Source organism: Carassius gibelio, chromosome B25 (genome assembly GCF_023724105.1).
Source record: "Carassius gibelio isolate Cgi1373 ecotype wild population from Czech Republic chromosome B25, carGib1.2-hapl.c, whole genome shotgun sequence".
Classification (NCBI taxonomy): Eukaryota; Metazoa; Chordata; class Actinopteri; order Cypriniformes; family Cyprinidae; genus Carassius; species Carassius gibelio.
Window position 1 is genome coordinate 12,728,415 of NC_068420.1, and position 27,612 is coordinate 12,756,026.

At 36.9% G+C, this 27,612-nt stretch overlaps 4 protein-coding genes across 10 annotated transcripts in view; 3 read left to right on the forward strand and 1 right to left on the reverse strand.

The window, feature by feature from the left end:
- Positions 1-14,433, forward strand: part of zgc:101783 (uncharacterized protein LOC447883 homolog) — a 38,226-nt gene extending 23,793 nt beyond the window's left edge. The window contains exons 1-12 of one of the 5 annotated variants that reach the window (XM_052597224.1): positions 10,014-10,234; positions 11,233-11,388; positions 11,816-11,880; positions 11,963-12,001; positions 12,462-12,566; positions 12,679-12,738; positions 12,822-12,936; positions 13,034-13,092; positions 13,391-13,441; positions 13,551-13,635; positions 13,736-13,862; positions 13,941-14,433. In XM_052597224.1, the coding sequence (XP_052453184.1) occupies positions 11,862-11,880; positions 11,963-12,001; positions 12,462-12,566; positions 12,679-12,738; positions 12,822-12,936; positions 13,034-13,092; positions 13,391-13,441; positions 13,551-13,635; positions 13,736-13,862; positions 13,941-14,027 (747 nt within the window). In that variant the 5' untranslated portion in view covers positions 10,014-10,234; positions 11,233-11,388; positions 11,816-11,861 and the 3' untranslated portion in view covers positions 14,028-14,433. Of the gene's footprint in view, positions 1-10,013; positions 10,235-11,232; positions 11,389-11,815; positions 11,881-11,962; positions 12,002-12,461; positions 12,567-12,678; positions 12,739-12,821; positions 12,937-13,033; positions 13,093-13,390; positions 13,442-13,550; positions 13,636-13,735; positions 13,863-13,940 lie in introns of those variants that run through there. The other 4 variants (XM_052597225.1, XM_052597226.1, XM_052597227.1 and 1 more) reach the window with 4 other exon arrangements.
- On the reverse strand, positions 1,333-21,850 carry LOC128014004 (galactose-specific lectin nattectin). 2 transcript variants are annotated; one of them, XM_052597230.1, is made up of 6 exons: positions 21,722-21,850; positions 2,615-2,682; positions 2,323-2,408; positions 2,059-2,181; positions 1,787-1,898; positions 1,333-1,640 (listed from the first exon to the last, which is right to left on the reverse strand). In XM_052597230.1, exons 2-6 carry the CDS (start codon positions 2,673-2,675, stop codon positions 1,537-1,539), a joined length of 486 nt encoding a protein of 161 aa, XP_052453190.1. In that variant the 5' UTR covers positions 2,676-2,682; positions 21,722-21,850; the 3' UTR covers positions 1,333-1,536. The 2 variants fall into 2 exon arrangements, with proteins under 2 accessions (XP_052453190.1, XP_052453189.1); XM_052597229.1 differs by lacking the exon at positions 21,722-21,850 and adding an exon at positions 2,803-3,029.
- Positions 14,445-18,672, forward strand: LOC128014002 (E3 ubiquitin-protein ligase Hakai). Of its 2 annotated transcripts, none has more exons than XM_052597223.1 (6): positions 14,445-14,719; positions 15,388-15,546; positions 15,943-16,043; positions 16,188-16,271; positions 16,353-16,426; positions 17,433-18,672. In XM_052597223.1, the coding sequence occupies exons 1-6, from the start codon at positions 14,569-14,571 to the stop codon at positions 18,373-18,375; spliced, it is 1,512 nt and encodes a 503-aa protein (XP_052453183.1). In that variant the 5' UTR covers positions 14,445-14,568; the 3' UTR covers positions 18,376-18,672. The 2 variants fall into 2 exon arrangements, with proteins under 2 accessions (XP_052453183.1, XP_052453182.1); XM_052597222.1 differs by having other exon boundaries at positions 14,450-14,719; positions 17,418-18,672.
- The window catches only part of celsr1b (cadherin EGF LAG seven-pass G-type receptor 1b), a 47,929-nt gene continuing 40,000 nt past the window's right edge, over positions 19,684-27,612 (forward strand). Inside the window, exon 1 of the mRNA XM_052597221.1 lies at positions 19,684-24,014. Within this exon, the coding sequence (XP_052453181.1) occupies positions 20,531-24,014 (3,484 nt within the window). The 5' untranslated portion in view covers positions 19,684-20,530. The remainder of the gene's footprint in view (positions 24,015-27,612) is intronic.

Below are 27,612 nucleotides of genomic sequence, written 5' to 3' on the forward strand. Positions count from 1 at the left end.
AAGTGTTTCATTTTGCAAATGATCTGAGGTGTTGTGTTACTTTGGTGTAGTGTTGTGCTAATTGTGTGAAGGGGTTTGAAAAACCGGGCCCTGTTTACAAAATTGTGCTTGGGCAATTGAAAAAAAACTGTAATCAGTCAACTCATCACTGGTAACCCAGCACACATGCCACCTGTCTCCTTGCAAACAGACAAAGGAAAAACACAACACAACACGCCCTCTGGCGACCAAAAAGTGTAAATGGAAAAAGGACAGAATACCACAACAATCAACACCCAGTATTCACCTTAAAAATTAATTTAAATGATGTTGTTCTAATATTCAATACAGTAGTGTTTAATTCACTTTGCTGTCACAATTTGGTTTGTAACACTGATCTTACTTTTTTTGCCAATGTAATTACCAAGCGTCCTTTATCTGTGCCTCATAAGTTCATTAAAATTGTGAGATACTGTACTTATTGATCTTTTATATCTACATACGTAAAACAAACAAACAAAACAACTTACATAAATGAAAACTTCTGTGAGAAACATTTGTAATCTCTCAGAGTTTGAAAAAGGCTTTAAAACCTAACAACAACTGTAGTCTTTTGTATATATATATATATATATATATATATATATATATACATATATATATATATATATATATATATATATATAATTTTTTTAGCTTTGCAACTGTTCATAATGTATTTTCGTCAGCACCAGCATACTTGTATAGTGAACCTGATGATGGCATAATTCAATGGCAATATGTGACCATGGACCACAAAACTTAAAAAATGTCTTAAGTGTACATTTTCCAAAATTATGATTTATACACCATATGAAATATTTTGGCTGAGATACAACTATTTGAAAATCTGGAATCTGAGGGTGCAAAAAAAATCAAAATACTGAGAAAATCGCCTTTAAATTTATCCAAATTAAGTTCTTAGCAAGGCATATTACTAATCAAAAATTAAGTTTTTATACATTTATGCTAGAACATTTTTAAAATATCTTCATGGAACATGATCTTTACTCAATATCCTAATGATTTTTGGCATAAAAGAAAAAATCGATAATTGACCCATGTAATGTTTTTTTTTTTTTTTTTGGCTATTGCTAAAAATATACCCAGCGACTAAAGACTGGTTTTGTGGTACAGGGGTTTGGAGCGCATTGTACTTATATTCTCATACATGTTTTTGAGGAAACTCCACAAACACACAAGATGCTTTATCAATATTTATTGATTCAATTAATGTTTTAGAGAAGGTATTGAGAAAGGAGTCAAGATTGAGTAAAAATAAAAATTTAAAGGAATATTTCTTATATATTCTTACCATGAAAATGATGGCCCAGAATGCATTGTTTTCTATACTACATTACTGTTTTAATGGAAAACAGTAAAAAATTTATGTATACTGGTTTGCTCAAGGATGAGTAAATCTTGGAGTAATATTTACTTTTGGGTAAACTATCTCTTTAATTTTAACTTAAGATGTTTTGTAAAGGATAAGACCAGAAAATGTAAATGTATGTACAATCATGTAACAATGGAGTAGGATGACTTCTTGTGATCTTTGATCTTTTTTGCACAAACAAAGGCAAGTTGTACTGAACATGTCAGATCGTTCCAGCAATTGTTAGCTGCAGGGTGGAAAAAAGTAATTTATTTGGATCATTATAGTGAGTCAAAACAAAACATTATGTTAAAATCATTTTTATTGCAGTATGATATGACATTATAGGATAAATAATTATTGAAAGTATTAATAAAGCTAATGCATTCTTACAGCTATAGGCCAGCTCCAGGCAGTGCTCTTCATTTCCTACATTGTTAGGTTCTCCAGAACACCAGCTGGTGTAATTAAAGTGACTTCCATCGCTCCAAATCCACTGTCCTTCCTAATGAGTGAAGAGAGTCATTACAAAATACTGAAGGACCACAAAAAGAAAGCAATTATAGTTTAGCTTTTAAGTCAAACAATCTTTTTCCTCATGTTTATCCCTTGCTACAAAAGTCATCATTTTAAAAAAAATCATTAAACAAAGCAGAGCAACTTACTTGTTCACCATCCTGAGCGCCAACCCAAAAACGTGTGAAAGAAGGCACCAGGCTCAGCAGATGATCATTGTCCAATTTATTATGCACAGAAGCAAGATTTGCATCATAAGTTTGACAGAATCTCTAAAGAGACAGATGTTACATTGTCAATCCACATTCAGTTAATGTATTCAAGACAGAGGTCTGGTTGATTATTTGTTTTGTCATATTAATTTGCAGTAAACTAAATAAATAGAAATGTCTTTCACTCTTACAACACATTACCTCCGCAGTGATCCAGTTAAATGCCTCAGAGAAGTACTTGTAGCATCTGACTCCAAAATGTGTCCATCCATTGGGGCAATTTTCATCTAAACAATACATGAACTTTAGGGTTCTTTTAATAAACACAGTATATAGTCTTTACTGTCTGCAGCAAACTCATTAATCATGCCAAAATTCAGTTCGATAATATCGTATATTTCCTGTCCACCCCTTTGTAATGAAGCCTCTCAAAGATTTGGCACAAAACAGAATGTTTTTTTTTTTTACAATTGTAAATAAAAGTGTTGGTTACCTTCCGCATTAATCATGGAATAAATAGTGATAAGAAGCAGAAGACATCTCAGCATTGCCATAATGAACCTGAAAATTCATAAGCACTGCTCACTGTGGATTCTCAATGTTATCTTTAAAAAAAAAATGAACACAAAGATAATTTAAGCATGAATTGTTATTCAGCAGGTTGATGTGCCGAAAACTCACCTTGGTTTTTCAGATCGTTGCTTTTCAGACTTTGAGTAAAGATTCCATGAGGCTCTAGAAAGAGTCCTGCTTTTATACTTAATGTCAAGTGTGTTTAAGTCACGAGGATGATAAATATACTGTACACAAACTGTAAACCTGATCCTATAGATAAAGAGTGACAGAAAGTATAAGAAGATATCATCTGTAAACAACTCTCTGTTTGGAGATGTGGTCTGTTTGGTCAATACTCACGAACATATCTAAGATAAGGAGTTGACAGAAAAAACAGCAAGACCAACAAAGCTTTATTTATACAAATAGTCATAAGTGACAGTCACTAATAAAGGAGCTAATATTATTTGTAAAAGCCAACAGTTCAGTTTTAAATGTTTTTATTTTGTTTTTGTCCTTCTGTCAATCCAAAAGCTTCTGACAATTGTTGGCCTGTATCATCTGAAGAATTGGTGAAGACTCACTTAAGTTTGAAAGAATATGTTTTCTCCAAAATTCAAAATGGTACAGTGAACATATAGAGTTTGAATGACAGACCCTTTATGGGAACTTGTTGACAGCAAAATGACAGTTTGTTGATATCATGTTCTAACAGGCCTTGATAAAATTAGGTGCCCGGTTGCATAAAGCACCTTAAATGTAATTTCCCCTTAAATGCTTACATTAGCCCTATAGCACTGAAAGCAAAAGTCCCACCCTCAATGCAAACGAAGTCCAAAGCCACGCCCCCTCAACGCATTTATGCTCCTACACGGTGTAGGGATCATATTGATCGGAACACAGTTCAATCACATAGCTCACGTCTAACAAGTTGGTAATCTGAAACGGGTGTGTTAAAACATTATGGATAAATAACAACATTTAAAAACAAAGTGCATATGAAAATCTTTTTGACAATTTTTTACATTAATTACATTAATTGTGACAGGGAGTCATTCTCTTTTGCTTGGATGCCAACTAAAAACAAATACATTATATATATAGTGCATCACCATTTAGTGTGTTAAAAAAAAGAGAGAGAAGCTCTCTTGTAAATGTGTTTAATACACTTTTCTAGTGTTTAATACACATCAATACCCCCCCCCCCCCCTTCATGTTGCCCAGTACACACTAACCTCAAAAGTACATTGAATAATAAATTCGCCCTTACAGTTTTATAACATTTTCAGTTGCTTCGGTTTAGATTTTAATGCTGCATTGCACGTCTGAGCTATTTGTATTTACACTATTTTAAAACTGCTGCAAACTTTTTATAATTGATCATTTTATATTGCCATTTTACATCATTTGTATTCTTAAGATTTACTGTCAGTTTGGAAATATAAATAAAAACTAAAAAGAAAAAAAAATCTTATTGTACTTGTACAGTTACAAAGATATTCTATTCTATTAGCTCATGCTCTCTCTGTATATAACAAGCCATTGTTCAGTCATAAATTCAAAATAATAATTAAAATAAATGGTCTAGTGAGAAAATGTTGGTTTAGAGTTTTTTATCTTCTTTTTTTTTTTATTTTATTTTTTTACCATTACTACCGGATCTTCAAAATTTCCAACTGCTTTTCCAGATGTTGAAACTCTTCAGTTTTTCCAATTCTTCTGGGTGTGTTCACTGTATAAATTAAAATGAATAAATTTTTGTCAAAGCAGTTTTTTTTCTGTTGTTTGCTCTTTTGCCTTTTCTTGTGCAGTTTTAAAATCGCTTGAATTTGTAAAAACGTACAAATTATAAACCTTTCTCTATTAAATTTCACAATGAATCCTCTGAACACGTGTGCTGAACAGTGGGCCTCATCACGGATTATGATCACCTACTGCTTCCTTCACTAACATGCCACAGTTCCTAAACATGCATTTGCAGGTCGAATACACACAAAACTTTACCCCCTCTCTCATGAACTGTAAAAAAAAAAAAAAAGTCCAATGACAGAAAATGCTTTTTAAAAGAAAACCCGCCACTTCTAGCTGACTTTGCTCGGAGTTATTCTCTGCAGACTTTTTTAAATATTTCACAGGAAAGACCAATCCGATCGGTTATCCAGATAGAAAAGTCAGTTGATGTTGCCAAGTGTAAATGTGCAGGGTTTTGATTAACTGATGACCCGATCTGCTTGATCAGATCACGGTGATCGCATGTTCATGCAAAGTGTAAAACACAGCCTTTATTTCAAACTGCTTGAAGTTATGACACCAAATTAAGGGCTGAGGTCTACCTGACACTGCTATATCTCTGTCCCAGTACATCATAATTGTCACATGGCTGTGTCAGAAAACACAGAGACAAACATGAAGGTTAAACAGTCTTTAGTCTGAGAATACACATAAAGGAAGACTGGAGACACACATAGCATGATGATACCTGAGAAACTCGGACTGACCAGACAGGATCTTAAGTACACAGATCAAATGAGGATATTTAATGAGACACGCCTGAATATAATTATGAACTCAAATCAATAACCGTGACAACTAACTAGACAGAGCAAAACAGTGCAAACTGAAAAAAAAAATCCAAACAGTATCATGATGTGACCGTAATTATGCATTTTATTAACCTTTTTAACTATTTGGGGGTTGTGTGGTATAGTCAGCCTGGAGGATTTATATATTTACTAACATTTCCTCACCTAAAAGATAAGTTTTCTCTCCCCACAACACATTTCAACATTTACAGTTTACAAATTATGTACTTCATGCAGAGGACAGAAAGATTTATAGGCTATTATTGTTGCCTGATTCCACACATTTAGTTTCAGATTTTGTAATAATAATAATAATAATAATAAAATGTATTATACATTTATTTAACTTTTTTAACAGTATATGCCAACCATTTCTAGTTAATCTGGACCAGTGTAATGTTGACTTTGTCCAGCAATGTAGTGCTTTGTGTAGTGCTTAGAAACAATCTGAACATTGTCCAGAAGCGATTCCTCTCCACAAAGGTTACATCATGGTGATGTGTAGAGGACAACAGAAAATAATTTATAAAATTCCTCTGGACGAGGCAGCAAATGGAGAGAGATTTCTTCCAAAATCATGAATATATCAGGTTACAATCCAACAAAAATGTAAATAATTTTTGCTCCTTATGATGTAAGTGACTTGGTATACCTGTACAAATCAGGTTGCAGTTTTCTACCATGTTAGCATTTCAGAAATATTTAGTACATCCTTAAAAGATACTTTTTTAAAGTACCTTCTTATACAGATGCCTTTTGAATGGGAATAGAGAAACTATTAATGTCTTGCCATCAAATAGCTTTGGAATCTTGATGATCAAAATTTGTCCAGCATTGGGAGAAATTCTTTAAATGGAGCAATCATCTTAATGATACAAAGCCATCCTGTCAGTTTTAAATATTTTCAAATGTATTGTTCTTGCACTTGCTTAAAAAAAAGTTAATACATTTTTTTTTAAACAAATCTTTTTCCCAAAGAAGTTAAAAATACAAAAGATTTTAGCCAGAACTACAGGAGGAAAGGAACAGCTCAGCTTCAGAGACATGACATCAATTAACTTACTCAGTATCATAAAAGTTACCACCATGTTTAAAGTGTTTCCAGGAATTTATCACAGTTTCTGTTAAAACCAACAGATTACAGCTCTGTGAGAGTTTAATAGTGTAACGGAGTGACAGAGGCATGAGGCATGGGAATCCATACGCAAAACTTTATTCATAGACATGGTCATACACAGGCAGAGTCAAACACGGGCAAACAGGTACATGAGCAGTCCAATAAACAGGCGTGGGTAGATCAACGGTGAACAATATACAACAGGGCAAGGCAAAGAGTGATCATCCAGGTACACAGCAATAATCCAGGCAGGGGCAAACAGAGTCCAAAACAGCAAGACTAAAGGTTAATCCAGGCAAGAATCTGAACACAGGCAAGGTGAGACTATGAAAACTGGAACTTGGTCTGTAAAGTGCTATCAAGGAGAGTAATAAACGCAGACAATACTCAGCCCTGTAAGAAGATGTCCAATGCTCATAAAGCATGTCTGATGATTGTGCTGTGCATGGTGTAATTGTTATCAGGTGAACTTGTGATTGGTGCAATGGATCATGGGAAATGTAGTCCAGGGTGTACTGTGTAGTGTGAAAGTCTGTGTGGTGAATTACCGGCAGTTCAAAGACCGGATCATGACATGGTGAGTTGGTGGACATCCTCCATGGCCATGACAGGACAGGCCGTGAGTTCATGGATGATCTCCGTGGCCGTGAAAGGACAAGCAGTGAGTTCACAGATAGGGGACAACTGACACCTCTGAAGCTTCTGCAGCAGTTGCCGCCACCCCTGGAGGTTCTACAGCAGTAGTCTCTTTCTTATGTACTTCTTACCTTGACTCCATAAAATAAAATCATCAGCATTCAGGCTAGTCAGCAAACAAATCCAGGGCAGAAGAGAGGATCTCTGAGCAGTTTGGAATGGAAGACATGATCTTACACTCAAGATCCCATCTACTTTAAGTTCTTAAATAAGATTAGCAACGAGACATTTCTAGATCAGTTAGCTGACTTTGAAAAAAAGCAAATACAATGAAATGCTGGTGTATTATGAGAGGGGCCTTAGTTTTCTAAAAGAAATATGAATGTTTGTTCAGAAGCTGTACTGACTGGGGGCGTAAATTTCGTCTAACAGTGGGGGAGGGGGTAATAAACATAAAATTCAAGAGCAATTTTTGAAGGGGACACAAATAATACAGCTAAAATTGTACTTGTAAGGGTATGTATTCACAGAGAAATGCTTACTACTATTAGTGCAGCAGGGAGACCTTGCCAAATCAGACAACTTCAAGCTGTTGTGCTCATATCGTAACAGTGCTTGTGTCCGATGTAGACATCTATCACAGTGTTGTCAAGTCCACAGTTTTCCTGTGGAATTGTGCTGCTTAATCACTGTTGCTGCAGGTTGTTTTTCATGTCCGAGGGTTGAAGCGTCCCCAATCATGTGTATTTTAGCCACTTGGAATGTGGATAATTTGTGCTAGTTTTGAGTATTCATTGGACAGGTTTTGTTATGAAAACATGACAACCCTTTCCCTCAAGCAGGACACTCAAAATGTTTCTAAACGTAAAATGCATTTTTAAGTATAAAACATTGTTATTTACAATGCACAGTGTGTTTTGTAGTCATATTTTTAGGGGGGCCCAACCCTTTTTGTAGGTTGTTAAATGAATGTTCATTATTTTATTGTCAGGTTATTGCATAACACAGTGTTCCTTCTAGTGCATATATCAATTTGTAAAAAAGTTAATTTTGTGTTGGTTGTCAGTACATTAGGCAAAAAAAGGGTTAAAAAGCTGCAAACTGTTCACAAAATGGCCAACTCCCAATATTAGTTAACTAGCGTATAGATTTCAGTCATACAAAGCCTTCTTCTGTTGCTCATTGAATGATTCACAAATGAAACAGATTACTGTTTAACAGTTTTACAATGGTTTCATTGCTGAATATTACAACACATCTCACACAAGCAGGGCGTGCAGAGAATGACACTCCCTTTTGAAATCTTCGGATATGAATCCAGATCATCACAAGATGTGACACAAGGGCAGCAGTACAAGAAAGATGTCATCATTCTAATATTAAATTACACTACGTATAATCAATCAGACATTTTAAAATTGTAGCTCGATTGCACAAAACAAGAAGTTAGGTTTCTACATTTAAAATCAGAAAAATTAAGGGAGAGGTTCACAGTCATTTAGAAAAGCGCATTCATCCATATATTGATGTGATTGACACTCTGCGGTCAGTAGGCATCCATAAGGACTTGGCGTTACCGACTATTGTAGTAATTGGAGATCAGAGTTCTGGAAAAAGCTCTGTGTTGGAAGCACTGTCTGGAGTTGCATTACCAAGAGGGAGCGGTGAGGACTAATTTAACTCTTCTTTGCTACTGGTTGTTCATACAAACTCTCAGCGAACACTTATCTCTCCAGTATTGCTCTATTGGTTTGAGATCTGGTGACTTTGGAGGTCTTTGGAGTAACCTGAACTCATTGTCATGTTGATAGAACCCCCATTGCACCAGTCTGAACCACTGACACAAGGCACTAAGGCAGGATAAAAAAAAAAAAGTGACGTGACATTCAGCCAAGTATGGTGACCCATACTCAGAATTTGTGCTCTGCATTTAACCCATCCAAAGTGTACACACACAGAGCATTGAACACACACACACACACACACAGTGAACACACACCCAGAGCAGTGGGCAGCCATTTATGCTGCAGCGCCCGGGGAGTAGTTGGGGGTTCAATGCCTTGCTCAAGGGCACCTCAGTCATGATATTGCTGGCCCAAGATTCAAACCCACAATCCTAGGGTTAGGAGTCAAACCCTCTAACCACTAGGCCACGACTTCCCCCATGGATCAAGGGATTCGCGTTGCTGTGCCAAAGTCTGAGACTACCATCTTGTGATTTGGGTTGCAGCAGAAAATTGGTCTGGCACCAACAAGCCACTTAAATCAGATTTCTTCAGATTGAATTCAGATTGGCTGGTCAGATATTTGCATCAGTATTCATTTAATTTGAATTAAAATTAAGGAATGATCATTTTTTTTGTCAGCACCTGCACTGTTATAAAGCTCTTGTCATATAATTTTCCACTTTTAGTTTTCTTTTGATTGCTAACTTAATTGTGTTTGTTTTAAGAATTGTGACCAGATATGTACAATAGAATGAGTTGAGGTTGAAGAAGGTAACAGAAGTCAACTGGAAGGCTGTTTTAACTTACAATAAGAAAACAGATGAATCTGTGAATTCCGATTTGCAGGTTAGTTGTATTGCTTGCAGTGTCTTATTTTCTTAATTGTAAATGATTCATTCAGCTGGTTTGAAAAGATCACTTTTACAATGGTAGTGCATCCTGATGGCAGTATTGAGCTTTTCAGGAAGTGCTATTAAACTCTTATTAGTTCCCCACTTTAATCCTTAATTGTACTTCTTTGTTTAAGATGGTAGCACATCCTGATGGCCATATTGAGCTTGTCAGGATGCGACACTACCCTTCTATGAGAAGGCCTTTATCAAAGCACAAGTTCAAATCCACCTGTTGCATGCATAAGCCTGAGTCTGGTTCCTCACTAAAGATAAGCAGGCCAGAGCCTGTCCCCTATGTGGATGGTAGAACCTTTGATAAAATCTAGTTGGATGCTCAAATTAAGTTTTATTCCGGCCAGCAGAGTGCGCTCATCCCCTGACATGTATGAGTCTAAAAGTCCTAGTATAATGATACGGAGTTCAGACTGTAAAAAGAAGCGATTTAACAGTTAAAACGCACTTTTTAAAAGGGAACGTCCAGCCAGAGCCATTAAAAAGTTGCGACGAACTTTGATCTCGCCGGTGTCGCCGCGCAGTAACGTGGTTCATGGAGCTCACCAAACAAACCTGCAAACAATACAGTTGAATAGGTTCACTAATCAGGTATTTGCAGCATTTTTTATTTTATTTTTTGTAAACATTACAGCATATTATGTATTAATTAAAACCTCGATGACATGTACAGTATCATCTTTATTCTGTTTTTCTTAACCCTCAGGTAGGCCTATTGCTTTTTTATAATGTGACCATACAGCTTAACTATTTTTCAGTTAAATTAAAAAGTGTTTTATATTTGAGTTCAATAATATTTATTTAATATTTTTAGGAGATGTTTTGGTACTAAATACTATTTGAGCAATAATTATAGTCCACAATTACTACTTAAAACGTTTTTTTTCTTCTAATATGTCTACTACTTATATTACAATTAGTGCCGTATTTAAGGTTAAATTAGAGAAAAGGGTTTTAAATTCCTAAGCAAAGAGGCAAATAAGAGTTTTTTTTTTTTGTCATAAAAAAAAAAAAAAAAACTTTTTTGTTTGTAATGTCATGGTCATTCCACTAGATAGATTCCACTAGCCTACTTGTATTGCTCTTTACTAAATATATATAGAATATTGCAGGCCATACCTGCATAAATATTTAGACATGATTAAACACTAGATTTTTTAATTAGAAATAAAAATAAAATAACTTGCATTCAGTGGTGCTAAAAAGGCCTTCAACTGCTCCAACCAATCATAAATGAATCCGCCTGTCTGTTTATACATATAATTATAAATTTGGTAATTTAGTACAGTATAGATTAAAACAGAATTCCATTAAATGTTTATTAACTTAATTTCAGAGGTGGAGAGTAGTGAAGTATTTTATACTTTTCAAGTGTCATAACTTTATTAGAGTATTTTTCTTTACAAAACTTTACTTCACAATATTCCAAGCATAATATTGTACTTTTTACTGCACTGCATTTAATATTAAATATAATTTAATTTTCGAGGCCACATTTTCCAAAAGAAAAACACTCTGATAAACGACAGATACTTTTTAAATTTACTTGAGTAAAGTAAAAATACTCTGCCTCCACTGTGCTCCTGTAGTCGACAACGCCATCTAGAGGCCTGGCTGATGAGCGACAGAACTACAAACACAGCCGCGCGGCTACGGAGTCCACAAATGGACAATCGTCTTCTTTATTATAGCAATTCCTTATAAATACTACGCGGACATACGAAATGAATTGTTCTTCTGAATGAGTAAGACATACTGCTTTATACCTCTTTTTTGTACCAGCTCTAGTCTTATTGCTATTTACATGTGTTTTATTATTATTATTTTAAGCAATTTTGTATTTAAAGATAGTCAGAAACGAGAGCCAACATACTTATTTGCATGCAGGCTGACAAACGAGCTGTGCATTAGCTGGAATCCTAAAGACCGAGTTAATCAAAATGAATAGAATATGGTTTACAATGCACTACCTTTGCACTGTCATTAGTCATCTAACGCATAGAGTCTAAAGTCTAAAGCAGGTTTGATCAATTAGATCAGCAAGGACGACAAAGCTGAACTTTTTTTTATTTTCTGTTTTTGTAAACTGATCTATTTTTATTATTATTGTTGATCAAATGATAAATTACTAATGTGATGTGTCAGTATAACTTGATTTTCTTCACCTTCAAGTGAAAGTACAGTTACTGTGAGGGGAGCTGAGCATAATAATTCAGTCATGATATACATTCGAAGAGGTTGGTTTATCTTCACTTCCTTATTTCTTTCTGTCTCTTTTCCCTCTCTGTGTTATGTTTATGTTGACGTTTTTATTTCTAGTTGGTCCCCTTGTGCTACACAAGAGTCAGAGAGACAAAAGTAAGTTATGTTTTTGTAGACATAGGTGTCTCATTCGGAAGCGCAGTGCAGTGTTTTCTTTCCTGCTTACATTGTCTTGAATCACAATCCAGGACCTGGAAGTGACTCTGAATGCAAATGTCGTCTTTGCATAGTTGACCGATGATAAAAGTTGTGTATATTCTCAGCTTGTAAAGCTGTTTGTGATGCCACAGCCCTCTTTAATAGAATTTATATCATTTTCTTCTATGACGACTAAAATCGTTTCATTTTTGTTATATTATATGTTCCTGATGATCAGAACAGGACATGTCTGCTTAAACTGGTCAAACTAGTTTTGTGACATATTAGCATCTGTTTTGTTACTGGCCTAAGGTGGTCTAAAAGAACTCACCCTGTTAGGAACCAGTTAGGACAGTCAAAGCTGAATATTACTGTATAATCAGAATTGTGTATAATCACAAATAAATTGCTTTCACAGAAAAAATTAGATTCGTTCTCATGGTGACTGCCCTCATAATATCCATAAGCCTTGTCCTCAAACTCCTGCAGGCAAATCCTGAATTAACATTATCAAATTTAGTAGGTGAGTTACTTTTATGCAAGTATGTTAGTTTTTATTTATGTATGTATTCGTTTTTTATAATTACTTCTATACAGTCTATAGAATGCATGTTTTATGTGTTTGTAAAACCCAGAAAGGTCAGAAGGGGGAGCAGCTTCTTTCCAACTGAAAACTGATGATCCCAAAGATGATGGTAAGCAGTTATCAAACAATCTGGTCTGGTACAGTGTAAAAAACAGATATGCATTTAATGTCTGTGTCTGTATGTTTTATTAGGTCCTAGAGGCAAATGTGGCCTCGCAAAACCATGTGCTGGAAATGATTATACATTTAAGATTTACAGTGGCGCAACAAACATAATTGGACCACAAATATGCTTTGAGGGGAAAATGTAAAGGCTTTAAGTTGTTTAATTTTAATGAATAATTAGATGAAAGCCATAAGTGCTATTTAACAGAATTTAAACTAGTTCTGCGATCTTGCTTTAGGATAATAGAGAAAGACAGACGAGGAAAGCGACCAGGAATTAATATTGCTGTCATCAACGGTAAGTATGTTGAGCTATGTAATTTTTTTTTTTTTTTTTAAAAAGGTACTATGTTTTGCTTTTAGCTACATTTTTATTATTATTATTTTTAAATTCCTTTTATTTTTGTTTTTATTTATATATGTATTTTTTGCAAGCATGTTTTCTTTTTGGATTACTCTGTATATTGTTTTGAAATAATTTATTTTTGTTTGTCTTATATTAATATGTATAATATAATAACAACTGTTTAGTGTTCTTATAGGTATAAATACTAATTTTTAACATTTCTTGTTTACTTATTCATACAAAAATTCAGAAAAAACGGGTGAACACATCAAGACTGGCATCTTCAATATGTGGAACGGAAGTATGTTGTGTCTTAGCTACACCTTGTTGTTAATTAATAATCTTGCATCATAAATACTGATTTGCATTCTCTGTTCCCGTGTATGTAAGAAATCTCTTTTTGATGACAGAGGTTGAGGAGCTGATAGAGTTTCTGAAGTCAATCGAGGATGGTTCTCTTGTGTTGATCGCCACTTTTGATGATCCAGCCACAAAGTAGAGTAGAATTTCTATCTATTTTCATCATGTACTCTATGTGCATCTTATCATGGTGTTGTCTCATCATGTCGTAATGTATATGATTTCTTTATGATAGACTTAATGATGAAGCAAGGACACTTATTGCAGAGCTTGGAAGTTCATATATTTCCCAGCTGAAATTCAGAGATAATTGGCTCTTTGTGGGAGGGAAGAACACAAGAACACAAGTCACTTTTGAGCAGGTAATGCCATTCCTAGGTTTAGGCAATGGAAACACTTTTCAGATCCATCAGTTTATCTCCCTTTTCTGTCTTTTTCAGCACCTAAAGAATGACAGGAAAACCAATAAGTACGAAAGCTGGCCAGAAATGATTGAGATGGAAGGTTGCATACCTCGAATAGACTGATTTTTCCTGCAGCACAATTTGATCTGCCAAATAATGCCTTTTAAATCAGGCCTCAGATGATGTTTTCGCATCTACGGTTAATAGAACGAGCTGAGCCACGATGCATTTTCCGATGTGTTTCATGATATACAGACTGCTATTTGTCTACTTTTGTGGAAATACCATTCTGTTAATATTTCTGAGGCCATTTCACTGTTTCAACTTTGGTGGTGAAAACTCTTATGATAGAGGTTATCCTGGAAATCATTTTAATTTTGATATGTTTGTGAACATTTTGATAAATGTTTATTTTTGTTGTCTTTTTTTTTTTTGGAGGTGTTTTTTAAATGTCATTGTAAGTTGAAAAATACATACATATATTATTAACGTTATACTTCGATATTAAAGTGCTTTATTTATTATATTATGTTCCTGTATTTTTATTTGTCTGCATTATATATTAATAATTTTGTTAAATTCAGTATGTGATTTTGCTGTTTTCACGACTTTCGGTTACATAGTTGAAACAAAGAAAGAGAGGCTAAATTAAATAATAATAATAATGATGATAATAAACTTGACAAGTTACAAAAATAGACATGACGGAAATCATTATATGCGTAAAGTGTGCGCAACGTTGAACTGCAAACCACACGAAGTCACTCCCATCAGTTCAGCGCAGGATGCACAGTGTCAAGTCATGGACCAAAATGGTGAGTTACAAGCTAATGTAACGAAGTATTTGACTGCAGGCTGTCGGTTTAAAATCCTAAAATGTTTCTGAGTGAAATGTAACGTTAACCAGCTGGACGGTAAACCAGTAAAGTCGCGAGCTCTTGCTGTCATTTATCTGTTTGTGTGTGCTGGCAGTAAACGCATTAATTGGACGTAACGTTACGTTATCCAGCTAGCCGCTGACATTAACAGAGGAGCGCGCGTCCAGCACTTGACAGATTCAAATTAGAACATTTGACCCCCCCCCCCCCCCCCAAAAAAAAAAAAAACACTGTATTATACATTGATTACTGTGTATTGTATATGTGTAATGGTAAATACTACAACGCTGAACTTCTTACAGTACGTAAGTTACGTTAAGTTACTCTTATTTTAGTACATTTAGCGTCTCCACTTTTTATCAAACACATTTTGATCACTGCTGAATAGCACAGATCTCACTAAGATTAGTATGTGTTCCTTTATTTCATAAATTACATTATACTAATCGCTAATGTCTGTACTACTGCCTGTTTTAAATAATGGATTAAATTTTTTGATATCCTAGATAATATTGGATATTGTAGTACTGAATTGTGTATCTATAATGTTTCAGTAACTTAATATTGTGCTTGTTATTAATGATGTTATCTGTTTGCTTTTCCAGACAATGACCTTCAAGGAAATGATGGTTCGGGGTCCCTTGGAGGTCTTGATGTTCGCCGACAGATCCCAATCAAGTTACTGTCGAAACAAACGGAAAGAGGCAAGCAGCCCATCCGACCTCAGCGTCCCAACACCAGGCCGCCCTCAAAAAACAAAGAAGGTTGGTGTGCAAAAGAATGAGTTTTCATCTTGTTCACACTTACACGTAAATCTGATCGTAAGCTTAAGTATGAAACCAATTGAGCTCCGATCAGTTTAGGCTTATAATGCTTTTGGGAAACGCAAACTGTCTGTCAGATTGTAGCTTTTGAAATGATTCAATTTAGTTTTTTTGTGTTTTGCTTTTAAATGTATTTATACAAAATAGTATAGAATTTTAGTATTAGCACATCCCTGTTTTGTTTTGTTTTTTTTCTGTACCATAAACAAAAGTGTATTTGAGTCAAATATGCCAATAAATAAAACATTGTCTGAATAAAACCGAGGTGGTGATTCATATGTATTTTTTTTCATATATTATGTCTTTCTCTTTTTATTAACTTTTTGTGATCTCCAGAGCCGTTCAGCTATAACCAAGAGGAAAGATTTGAGTGTAAATCTGGAGATGCTTATGGAAAACAGCGCAGATTCCCTCAGCCAATCTTTTGGGATTATAAGGTTACACATTTATCATCAATTAATTTCAACAAAAATCTGATTATATTTTTAAAAGGATTTTTTCTTATAATATAAATACTTTAAATATACAGTATTTTCATAATAGCATATTTGAAATGAGTGAGATCTGCTTATTTTTCTCAGCTCAACTTGATAGGAGTTAAAGATGACACTCCAGTTCATTTTTGTGACAAGTGTAGTCTGCCCATAAAGATCTACGGGCGAATGGTAAGAAGGATGTTGACGTCCCTAAAACATGCTTTATACTTTGGGAGACCTTTCATTGATAAAAATCTCTTTTTTTTTCAGATTCCCTGTAAGCATGTCTTCTGCTATGACTGTGCAGTGCACTACGAGAAGAAGTGTGAAAAGATTTGCCCTGGGTGAGTATCTCCAACAACAGTTAAAGTGGATTTTATATTGTTTTGAAGTTTTGAGTTATAAGTGAAAAACACACAGTGTACATTCCAGATATACAATGCAAAGTTTGAGTGAAGGTAGTGTTTTGTAAACTTCCCGAAATGTTGGCAAATGGGGGATGCAAGCAAATCTGAAAATTTGAGTAGTTTTGTTTCCTTGGTAATGTCTGTGGGTGTTAGAATAAGAGGATTTTGATATAAGAACAATACTCATCCAGCAAGCTTTATTTAATTAGAATGTTTTTAGTATCATTATTTATATCATAAATCATTTAGGTTTTTCTTTTTAACTATACAACATTTTATTGAATTAAAAATAGTTCATGTGTCAGTTATTAGCCATTAAATAAAAATAGTTGGCTATCACATTAGCTAGAATTTTAATATCAGAGTCAGATACCAATAAAACAGAAATTTTGTTCTGTCTGTAACAGATTTTTTCTCCTTCTGTTAATTATGAATTTATTTGTGATCTTCAGAGCCTTTTCAGCTATGACAAAGAGGAAACATTTGAGCGTAAATCTGGAAATACTTATGGATGCCAAAAAATTGATGAATTAAAAAAATATTAAAACATCATAGCAAGCTGTTTAAATAGTCTGTTGTTTACTAACCTTAAATGTCCATTAATTAAAACTACTTCAATTTCTCCAGTAATCAGACATCACAGTCTCGATATGACCTGTATATACTGCTATTATAATCAAAAAGAAAAGAGAACTTGATAATTGCTTAGGTAAAAGTTACTATAATATATGTATGCCAGTAAATTATGTACATTTATGCTGATACTGTCCAAAAACTTTGCCTGGGTTTTTCTAATCTTTTAGAGGGCAGTGTGAATTAATCTTTTTTTAATGTAAATATCTCCAGATCCAAATGGAAATCATAATATGAAATATTATAAGTAATGTGTGTATCTAAGTCCACTTCCCGTACTAAATCTTAAGTTCAGTCTGTCCCTCTACAGCTGCTCAGACCCAGTCCAGCGCATCGAGCAGTGTCAGCGCGGCTCCCTCTTCATGTGCAGCATCGTGCAAGGCTGCAAACGCACCTACCTCTCACAGCGAGACCTGCAGGCCCACATCAACCATCGCCACATGAGGGCCAGCAAGACCAGATCCTCTCGCCTGGATCCGCCACACCCGACTCTGGCCTCCGACCCACCCGAACGCTTCCGGTTTCCGTCGCCTACTCACCTGTCTAAAACACACCCTCTCATTCCTCCCCCTCTGCAAGGCCATGATACCTACCACCATCCACTTCCAGCCTCGCCCTCCGATCCTGGACCCTCCCCACGGTCCCTCCCCTCAGAGAACTTCCGAATCGCCACAGTGACTACACGTAAGCATAGCAACCTCATCACGGTGCCCATTCATGATGAATCTGGGAGCTCAGGCCCCTCCCCCTGTGAGCCACACCCACAGACTCCTCCGGTCCCGCCTCCACACCATCACCCTGGCGATTACGCCAGCCAACCAGTGTCCCACCCACATCATATCATGCCTCCACCACAACAACCACATTACGGGCCTCCGCCGCCCCCTCTCAACATCCCCATGCAGCACCCGCCGCAGGGCTCCTCTACACCTCACATGGTTTACAACCAAGCACCTCCCATGTCAACGCCACCTCCACCTGGACACATCATCAGCCAGTTGCCACCCTACATGAATCACCCTCCACCTGGTCCGATTCCCCCGGTCAGTGTGCACCACTACAACCCAAACTCAGTGCAACAGAACCAAGGCACTCTTAGCCCACCATTCACCCAACCAAACGCCATGAGCCCAGGGATGTGGCCCAATTCTCGTGGCCCCAATCTGCCCCGTATGCAGGGGCCACCACCACAGGGACAGATGCCAGGGCCTCACCACCCCGACCAGTCACGATATAGACTGTATTACCAGTAGCCTTCTGGCTTTGTCGGCTCTATCAGACAGTTTGACCATAGATGGATAACCATATCTAGTCAGAAACAACACTAAGCTGCCTGGGCTGTTTGTCTTCACTGATAACTCACTATATGTTGACTCCCATTGCTGGCATTTTTGTACTAATGTCCCTCAATCAGGGAGGTTCCATGGAATTATGAATAGTTGAGTGGGTGGGGGGAGGCTCTTTTTGGTTGGAAGAATTTAACAGTTTTGTTTGAAACATTTACATAATGTATCCAACAGCTGCAATAAATGAAACTTGAATTCCGTTTAGATTTTTGGTTTGACATTCGCTACTTCTAGGCACAAAGATTGAAGCTAGTTAAAGGGATCATTCACTCCGAAAAATTTAATTGTGTAATTTACTCACCCTTATGTCATATCAAACCATTAAAAGATATTTGGGAGGTATTTGGGTTTTATGCAGAATTTTTTTTTTGGTGAACTATCCCTTTAATAATTATAATTTGGGTTTATAAAGGCTGGAATACATTACATAACATTTACAGTCTGGATGATTACATGCTATTTGCCGAAAGTCGGACCCAGTCCACAGATTTGAGTTGACAGATTTCACAGAAAATCATGTTGTGTATGATGGTGGCATAAACTGATCTTTTATTTTTAGTTTCAGGCTTTGATTTCAACCATGAAGATATCGAACATTTATTTTGAGCTGATTTCATAACACATTTTGTTTTCATTAGTCATGCATCTCCTGGTAATGAGACGCGTGTTTCTGCACGAGCTTGTTGTGTTCAGAATGATCTGAAAGTCTGTTAGCATGTGATCATCAATTATTTAGTGTATGAAGTACATTTTCTACAAGGTTGGCAAGTGTATAATGTCTATTTAGAAATTGTGTAGTGTATTTCAGGCTTATGTCAATTTTCATCCAAATTCAGTAGTATGTAAAGAAATATGTGTTCAGAACACATACTATTAGTTATGCTTAGAGAAAATCACATGTGTAAAGACTTGTATATTTTAATTTTTTTAATGGAAAATGTGTATTCCAGGCCACTTTGCAATTTTTCACTTTTCTTCCCTCTTATCAGCCATGATTTGATGAGTAATGTCTCCAGAAAGTTAGACACTTAAGCAACAGGTATATCAAATAAATTATTGTAAAGATTTTCCTTAGAACTAATTTTACTGATTTAGCCATTTTCCCACAAACACTTTGGAACCAGCCAGTTAAAAGTCATTTGGCATCAAGTTCCTCTCAAGTACTGACTAGCAGGGTAACCACGGGAGTGATTCATCATTTTAGACTACGGACATCTTCCGCTAATGCCCTATTTGTCTTCATTTCTTGGTAAGACAGTGTTGTTTTTTTTACTTTAAATCCTGAAAACATCTTTGTGCAGTATTTTCTTACTGTATGCTATTGTGCTATTTCTCTTAACAATACTTGTTGCTTTGTTTGATATGTTGTGTTATTCATACATTTTTATGTGTGGCAAATACTTTATGTAGGCAAATTGAAAAGATGTACAGGGGATGAATGTTACTAAATAACAGAAATATGCACAAGGGGGCATACAGTACTCACCCAAGACTAGATCCCTGCTACTATCATATCAAACCCTTTTATCTTATGTGGGTAAATGTAAACTAAATTCCATTCCATGCTGTATTATATTGTGGAGTGAGAAAGAAGAATGAAATCTATTTCCTTGGGATAAACGAAATCTTTTTTTTCTTTTTTTTTTCTTTTTCTTGAGTCAGCCTTTAGAAATAGGGTACATTACAAACCTTTACATTAAGATATATTTTAAATACGAGTTTAAAACGTGGATTGATAACATGTTTAATTTTACATTTCAATTTGAAACATTGTTCTTTGATAGCCAAGAATGAAAGCTTTTCGGTTGAGCTCATTGGATAGCCTATTTCAAAATCACAATGCATGAGCAGGTCCATGCAAATTGCAATGGGAGGGGAGGGAGAAGAGCCGTGTTACTCATTAGAACTTATCAGTGCAGCTCTCTGGTCCCTGCTGCTCAACACACAGAAACATGCCTTGACCCAATGTGCACTTTCATTTTACAGGAATGGTTGGAATTTTGCGGACTGCAGACGTTCTGGATAGTTTGGACTAATTTTCCGAATGAGATGCGCGTGAGCCATGGAATTACCAGTGATATGGATGTGTTTTGGATTACTTTTTCGACTCCCACCGTTTGGATGTGTGGATTTACATCTATCGGGATCCATCCAGCCTGGTGCAACACTGGCAAATGTATCAATCGGGCCCGAATGGACGTACAGAATCGACAGAAGTCTCACCGATAAGTCTTTACGACACTTTGTGGAGATCGGGAGAAGTGATGGGCTGCTATCAGTCGCGCGCAAAGTTGACTGCACTCGTTTACCGAGAAATCCCGTGCCACTGTATTTGCGGATTAAATCACTGCTTTCGGAAAACTTCATACTGCTTCATTTCAACACATTCGTGCATGGTCAGAACTGCTTCATCAAATACAAAAGAAAAAATCTTAATCCAGATGCCTATGTGTATCTGTTGACTGGGTATGAGACATGTTTTTCTCTGGACTCCTTACCCATAAACATTTACGAAAGTTTGCCTGTATCCATGCGGAATTCCCAAATGTTTCGCGGTAGGTGCGTAGAGAAAGACCAGCAGCGTGTTCTTTCCCTCACAGGCGCGAACCTCTGTTTACCTTATAAGCAGCAAGACGAGGCAAATTTGCTTTGTTTAATGCCTAACTCACAAAATCGCTCTTTTTTGGTAGATGTTAAGTTGCATTTAAGCAGAGAACACACTGGCAGGGAATTAGACCCTTGGGCTAAACGTCTAAAAAGAAACGTGAACTCCGCTCCTCAGTTTCAGCTCCCAAACTACCAGGTATCAGTCCCAGAGAACGAGCCCTCGGGAACGCGCGTCATTACCCTCAAAGCGTTCGACGCCGATGACGGAGACGCCGGTGTTATAGAATACGATATGGAAGCTCTTTTTGACAGCCGCTCTAACAATTTATTTCAAATTAACCCTGAGACGGGAGGAATAACTACTCTACAGCCCCTAGACAGGGAAGTTAAAGACACTCATGTATTTAAAGTAACTGCTAATGATAGAGGAACCCCTAAAAGATCAGCTATCGCGTACCTCACTATTACAGTCAGTGATACAAACGACCACGCGCCGGTTTTTGAACAGAATGAGTATAGGGTTAGTATTCGAGAAAATGTTGAAGTTGGCTTTGAGGTGATGACTATTAGGGCTACAGATGGAGACGCGCCCTCTAATGCCAATATGATTTATAAGATTGTGAATGATAATGAAGTGAACACTTACTTTGAAATTGATCCAAGAAATGGGTTGGTCAAAACCAGAGTCAGACCAGACAGAGAAGTCAAAACCCAGTATAGGCTTCTTGTCGAAGCTAATGACCAGGGCAGAGAGCCCGGGCCACGTACCGCCACAGCCACGGTGCACATTTTTATAGAGGACGAGAATGATAACTACCCTCAGTTCAGCGAGAAGCGATATGTAGTTCAAGTTCCTGAAAACATAGCAGTGAACTCTCAGGTGGCTGTGGTGAAGGCTACTGATAAAGATGCTGGAAATAATGCAAAAGTACATTACAGCATCATCAATGGGAATATAAAGGGACAGTTTTACATACACTCCCCTACGGGAGTCATTGATGTTATCAGCCCCCTAGATTATGAGATGATAAGAGAGTACACACTCAGAGTGAAAGCTCAAGATGGAGGACGGCCACCTCTTATTAATGGCACAGGTATGGTTGTGATCCAAGTTTTAGATGTCAACGATAATGCACCCATGTTTGTCAGCACACCTTTTCAAGCCTCCGTGTTAGAAAATGTTCCTGTAGGTTATTCTGTGTTACACATCCAAGCTATCGACGCTGATTCAGGTGACAATGCTCATTTGGAATACAAGCTGACCGATACATCACCTAGTTTTCCATTCATTATCAATAACAACACTGGATGGATTACAGTTAGTGCTGAGCTGGACAGGGAGACTACAGAGTTTTACAATTTTGGTGTTGAGGCCAGAGACCGTGGGGTTCCTACAATGTCATCTTCAGCTAGTGTAAGTGTCACTATACTAGATGTAAACGACAATGTCCCAACCTTCACACAGCACTTGTATAACCTAAAAGTCAATGAAGATGCAGTTGTGGGCACCAGTGTGCTTACAGTCACTGCTGTAGACAGAGATGTAAACAGCATGGTCACATACCAAATATCTAGTGGGAACACTCGGAATAGGTTTGCTATTACCAGTCAGAGTGGAGGGGGACTTATTACTTTAGCGCTACCTCTGGACTACAAGCAAGAACGGCAGTATCTCTTAACAATCACCGCCTCGGATGGTACGCGCCACGACACAGCTCAAGTCTCCATTAATGTGACTGATGCCAACACCCATCGACCAGTATTTCAAAGTGCCAACTACCAGATTTTAGTGAGCGAGGACCGACCAGTAGGCTCCACCATCATGGTCATCAGTGCCACTGATGAAGACACAGGTGAAAACGCCCGCATCACTTATGAAATGGAGGACAATGTGCCACAGTTCAAAATTGATCCTGACACTGGTGCCATCACAACTCAGATTGAGATTGACTATGAAGATCAGGCGTCCTACACACTAGCCATCATTGCCCGGGACAATGGCATCCCCCAGAAATCAGACACAACCTATGTAGAGATCATTGTTTTTGATGCAAACGACAACGCACCCCAGTTTCTCCGGGACATCTACCAGGGAACAGTGTTTGAGGATGCACCGGTATACACAAGTGTACTTCAGGTATCCGCTTCAGACAGAGACTCTGGATCTAACGGTCGACTCAGCTACACCTTTCAGGGAGGGGATGATGGTGAGGGGGACTTTTTTATCGAGCCTTACTCTGGGATCATCAGAACGGCCCGCAAACTGGACAGGGAAAACGTTGCGTTGTATAGCCTCAAGGCGTTTGCGGTGGACAAAGGAGTGCCCCCTCTCAAAGCAGCTGTGGACATTCATGTGTCCGTGCTGGACATAAATGACAATGCCCCTGTGTTTGAGAAGGACGAATTGTACTTTTACGTGGAGGAAAACAGTGCAGTAGGATCCACTCTTGCCCGTGTAAGTGCCACAGACCCAGATGAAGGTACCAATGCCCAGATCCTGTACCAGATTATAGAGGGCAATATTCCAGAAGTCTTCCAGCTCGACATCTTTAGCGGAGATCTAATCACCCTTACTGACCTAGACTTTGAGACCAAGATGGAGTATGTAATAGTGGTCCAGGCCACTTCAGCCCCGCTTGTCAGCCGGGCCACTGTACATGTCCTCCTAGTAGATGTCAACGACAATGTCCCAGTTCTACAAGATTTTGAGATCATTTTCAACAACTACATCACCAATAAGTCCAGTAGCTTTCCCACAGGTGTTATTGGGAAGGTGCCTGCTCGTGATCCAGATGTGTCCGACAAGCTCCTCTACACATTTGTTGAGGGAAATGATCTCAACCTTCTGATTCTCAATCAAGACACTGGGGAGCTAAAGCTGAGCAAGGACTTGGATAACAACAGGCCGCTTGAGGCTACTATGAGGGTGACGGTTTCAGGTGAGACTCACATGATACCACATTATTTGGCCACAGTTTCTCTTTTAAAAAGCAGTCCATTATTTGGCCAAAGGTTGTGTGCAGTAGTTGAGTGATTTCCAAAATCTGCTTTGTGGGTTGCCTTGCTATAGTAGAAGTGGATTTATGCTAGCTTTATTCTTTTCACGCTGTGTTAATTGGTTTTCTTTGATGGTCTTACTGATAGTGATCTGCTTCCTCATGTGCTGTCTTGTATGCTCTTCTCTTCAGACGGGTTCTCAGTCCCTGAATCCCTAAATAATTTTTATATCTTTACTGCACCAGCAGTATTTGTTGCTAATCTCTAGTTAGCATATCCATGGCAAAAATGATCAAGCTTAAGCTTATTTATTTGCAGCAATTCTGAAGTTGCCATCAATTTATATATTCTTTGTCTGCAATATAATTCAGTGAATATGAGATGTTTTTAAAGCCCATTTACCCCTCAAAAAAGTAATTGCCACAATACCTCATAATAACACTTTTATTTCTTCCAATTGTGACTTTTATTACATAATGTGACCTTGATGAATGATGTATACCAATGTGCTTTATATCTACCTATTTGACTTTATATCTCACAATGACTGATGTGACTTTTTAAACTATTGGACTTTTTAAACTCTTTCATCGTCTCTTACCCCAGTGTAGTGTCTGTGGTTTGATTGTAAGATGTAATTTTGTCTAAATAGCTTCTCTCCAACCATTTTCATATTAACTGTTGCTGATCTTCCCTCACATTCCTCAGATCCATACGTCCTAGAACATAACAACTATCATGCACAAACATGAATAAAAGTTAGTCAGCCCTTCTCCCTTTCAAACTCGGAGAAATCAAATGTCATTCTTAGCTGGCAGGTTGCTCGTTTCATGTACGGTTTCCCAGGAGCCAATGCTTGCAGACTGTCCTGCCTATTAGACAGTGACTGATCATGTGTCAAAGGAGTCTTCGACTTGACTTATGATTTCAAGATTCACATTTGGCATTCCCAGGCTATAACATGTCCCCTAGTTAATTTAAGTAAAAAATGAAAAAGAAAAACTAAAATAACTGAAATCCATCCATAAGTTGAAAACCCTGTTACATGTCACAACAAGATATCACGTGATCTCAGAATTAGAGCCGATTTCCATGGAGTGATAGCTTTTCATAGATACACAGTGATAAAACTTGTATATCTTGTATAAGATGTCACATTTGACAAGAAAATGCAGGGGATTAATTGAAGCGTTTTTAAAACTCCTGCGTAGGCTGGGTACAACTAGAGTTTGTTTTGTGTTGTTTTGATTGCTTTTGTTTAATGGTTGTCACAGCTTACAGAGGATCAGGATCAGCCAGATAGCAAAGATGCCCCTTTATCATGTGGTTCCAGTGACACACTGTGATTTAATTTGATTCTCACAAATGCCATGTGTCGCTGCTTAGTAAGCAGACAAATAACTTCATAGTACACAGTGACAATTGAAAGAGAACGCAAGCTTGTTTTAAGGGCAGTTTACGATTAATAAAATTTCTATATATACCACAGTGAAAAATAAATATACTTAAATGTATTTGGGTTTGGAGCAACATGAGGGTGAGTAATTAGTAATTATTTTTGGTTGAACTATTCCTTTAAATTGTGCTAAAGTGGAGCTATTGCAAGTATACAGTACTTTAGGTACACTTTAAATATTTTTGCATTTAAATCGTCATCAATACAACACATTTTAGGCTTAATATTAATAAATGTAAATATATAAGGAAATATGTTAATAGATTTGAACTATACTTACTATGAAATATATTTTAAATGTATAACTTTTTTACTAAGGCATATATATGCATACCTTTTTCTTTTTTGCGTATACATTATCAAAGATAATTTGCATTGAATAAATATATATTTAATATAAATGTTATATATATTTATATATATATATATATATATATATATATATATATATATATATATATATATATAGTATATATTAGATAAATTCAATTACATATGTTTTATTAGAAATAAAATTCATAAAGTTTTTTTTTTTTTTTTTACAGTATTTGTAAAGAAAGATAATTTCCCTCCACAATTCCAATCTGGCCATTTGTCAGTTTGTCATGAAATTTAAGGTTGAATTGAAATTAGTCGATACTTTATTAAATGTGCCAAAAAAACCTTTCTTTAAACATTGTCATGTTAAGTCAAGTCAAGTCAATTTAAGCTCCCAGAGTTTCAAAAAGTTTTTAAAGTTTTAGCCAACTAATGCCATTCAGTTTTTTGTAATACTGAAAAAGAAATGTTTGACACACATGATGCATTAAGCTTATTTGTCATATCCAAGGACATACCATTTAGTCCATACAATTTCTACTGCATTAATATAAATGCGGTTTTATGTAAGCACACTGTAAGTTTTTTACAAATATTTTTTAAAAAGTATTACACTTAAGTATATGAAGCAACATCTATTTTCATGTTCACTCAGTGGTTCTTCTTTTTTTCCAGCATAAAGCCTCATCTCTAGTGCTAGATTTTTTGGATCTTTTACGTTCACTTAGTAAACTTGACTGAATCCCTGGGGTGCATTCCATTCATAATAGTTTGAAGATAACTTCTTCAGCCTTATCTAGAGCGCTTGTGGATTTTGAGTGATAATTCGATATCTAATTTGAGAGACTGAGCTGCCAGGAAGAGACCATCTGTGGTTAATTCTTCAGCCGTACTTTTGATCTACAGTTTTATTTTAAAGGTAGGGCACCTCTCATAATCTTTGATCTTTTCATCTTTATCTTTTGAACCTTTGATGTATTTCATCCATCCCCTCTTCGTCTAAGTGAAATCTCATGCTGCAGCTGATGCAAAGCGTGTGAGCACACATTTCTCCAGTTAATGGCAGCGCATATGTCTTTATCCTTATTGCGGCACGTTCTAAATCATCATGTATGGAATCTTTATCTCATATCAGCGTTTCAAAGCATCTAAACCATGCAGAGCATCTGTGAGCCTTTCAGAGAAAAGCAGAGATAAAGCTATCAGGTCACTTTTAATGCTGACATAGACCAGCATTAATTTTCTTGCTGGTTTGGTGCCTGTTTTGGAGATTGCTAGACCAGAAAGTCCAAGAAAATTTTGCAGGTTAAGGTGGTTAAGAAGTCTAGTGGGGACCAGCAACCAAATCACAACATATGCTGTTCCTTTCAACTGGCTAACTTGCGTTAAGCAAGCTGGCCACCTTCTAAATCCTCTGGTAATGGAACCGAAGCATTCTATTGGGTCTCCTCATGGACGTCTACTGAAGGAAGTCTGGGAAAAAGAGTTTTGAAAAGCTCTGGCTCTCTGTTGTTGTTGCCATGGAGAAGGGGGGAGCATTGTGGAGCTCTTAAGCATTTTGCACCAAGCTGGGGGTTGAAGCACGGGCCCCTTTTGTGAAGTGGGGTGTGAAGCAGGGTAGGGGGTGAATTGTGGGGTGCTTCTTAAATTCGAGGAGGAGGGAAGCATTGTCCACATGCAGATTTCTGTCAGTGAAGTAGAGCCATGCATTTCAGCCCGGGCCTGACTGGCCCCGACTTTTTTAAGCCCTTAGGGCCGGGCTTCAG

Coding starts and splice junctions, on each gene's coding strand:
- LOC128014004 (XM_052597230.1), bottom strand. CDS start 2,675: ATGGCAATGCTGAGATGTCTTCTGCTTCTTATCACTATTTATTCCATG. Junction 1,899..2,058: donor GCGCTCAGGATGGTGAACAA/GTAAGTTGCTCT, acceptor TTCACTCATTAG/GAAGGACAGTGGATTTGGAG. Junction 1,641..1,786: donor CCTGGAGCTGGCCTATAGCT/GTAAGAATGCAT, acceptor TCCACCCTGCAG/CTAACAATTGCTGGAACGAT.
- LOC128014002 (XM_052597222.1), top strand. CDS start 14,569: ATGATGATAATAAACTTGACAAGTTACAAAAATAGACATGACGGAAAT. Junction 16,044..16,187: donor CAATCTTTTGGGATTATAAG/GTTACACATTTA, acceptor TATTTTTCTCAG/CTCAACTTGATAGGAGTTAA. Junction 16,272..16,352: donor TAAAGATCTACGGGCGAATG/GTAAGAAGGATG, acceptor TTTTTTTTTCAG/ATTCCCTGTAAGCATGTCTT.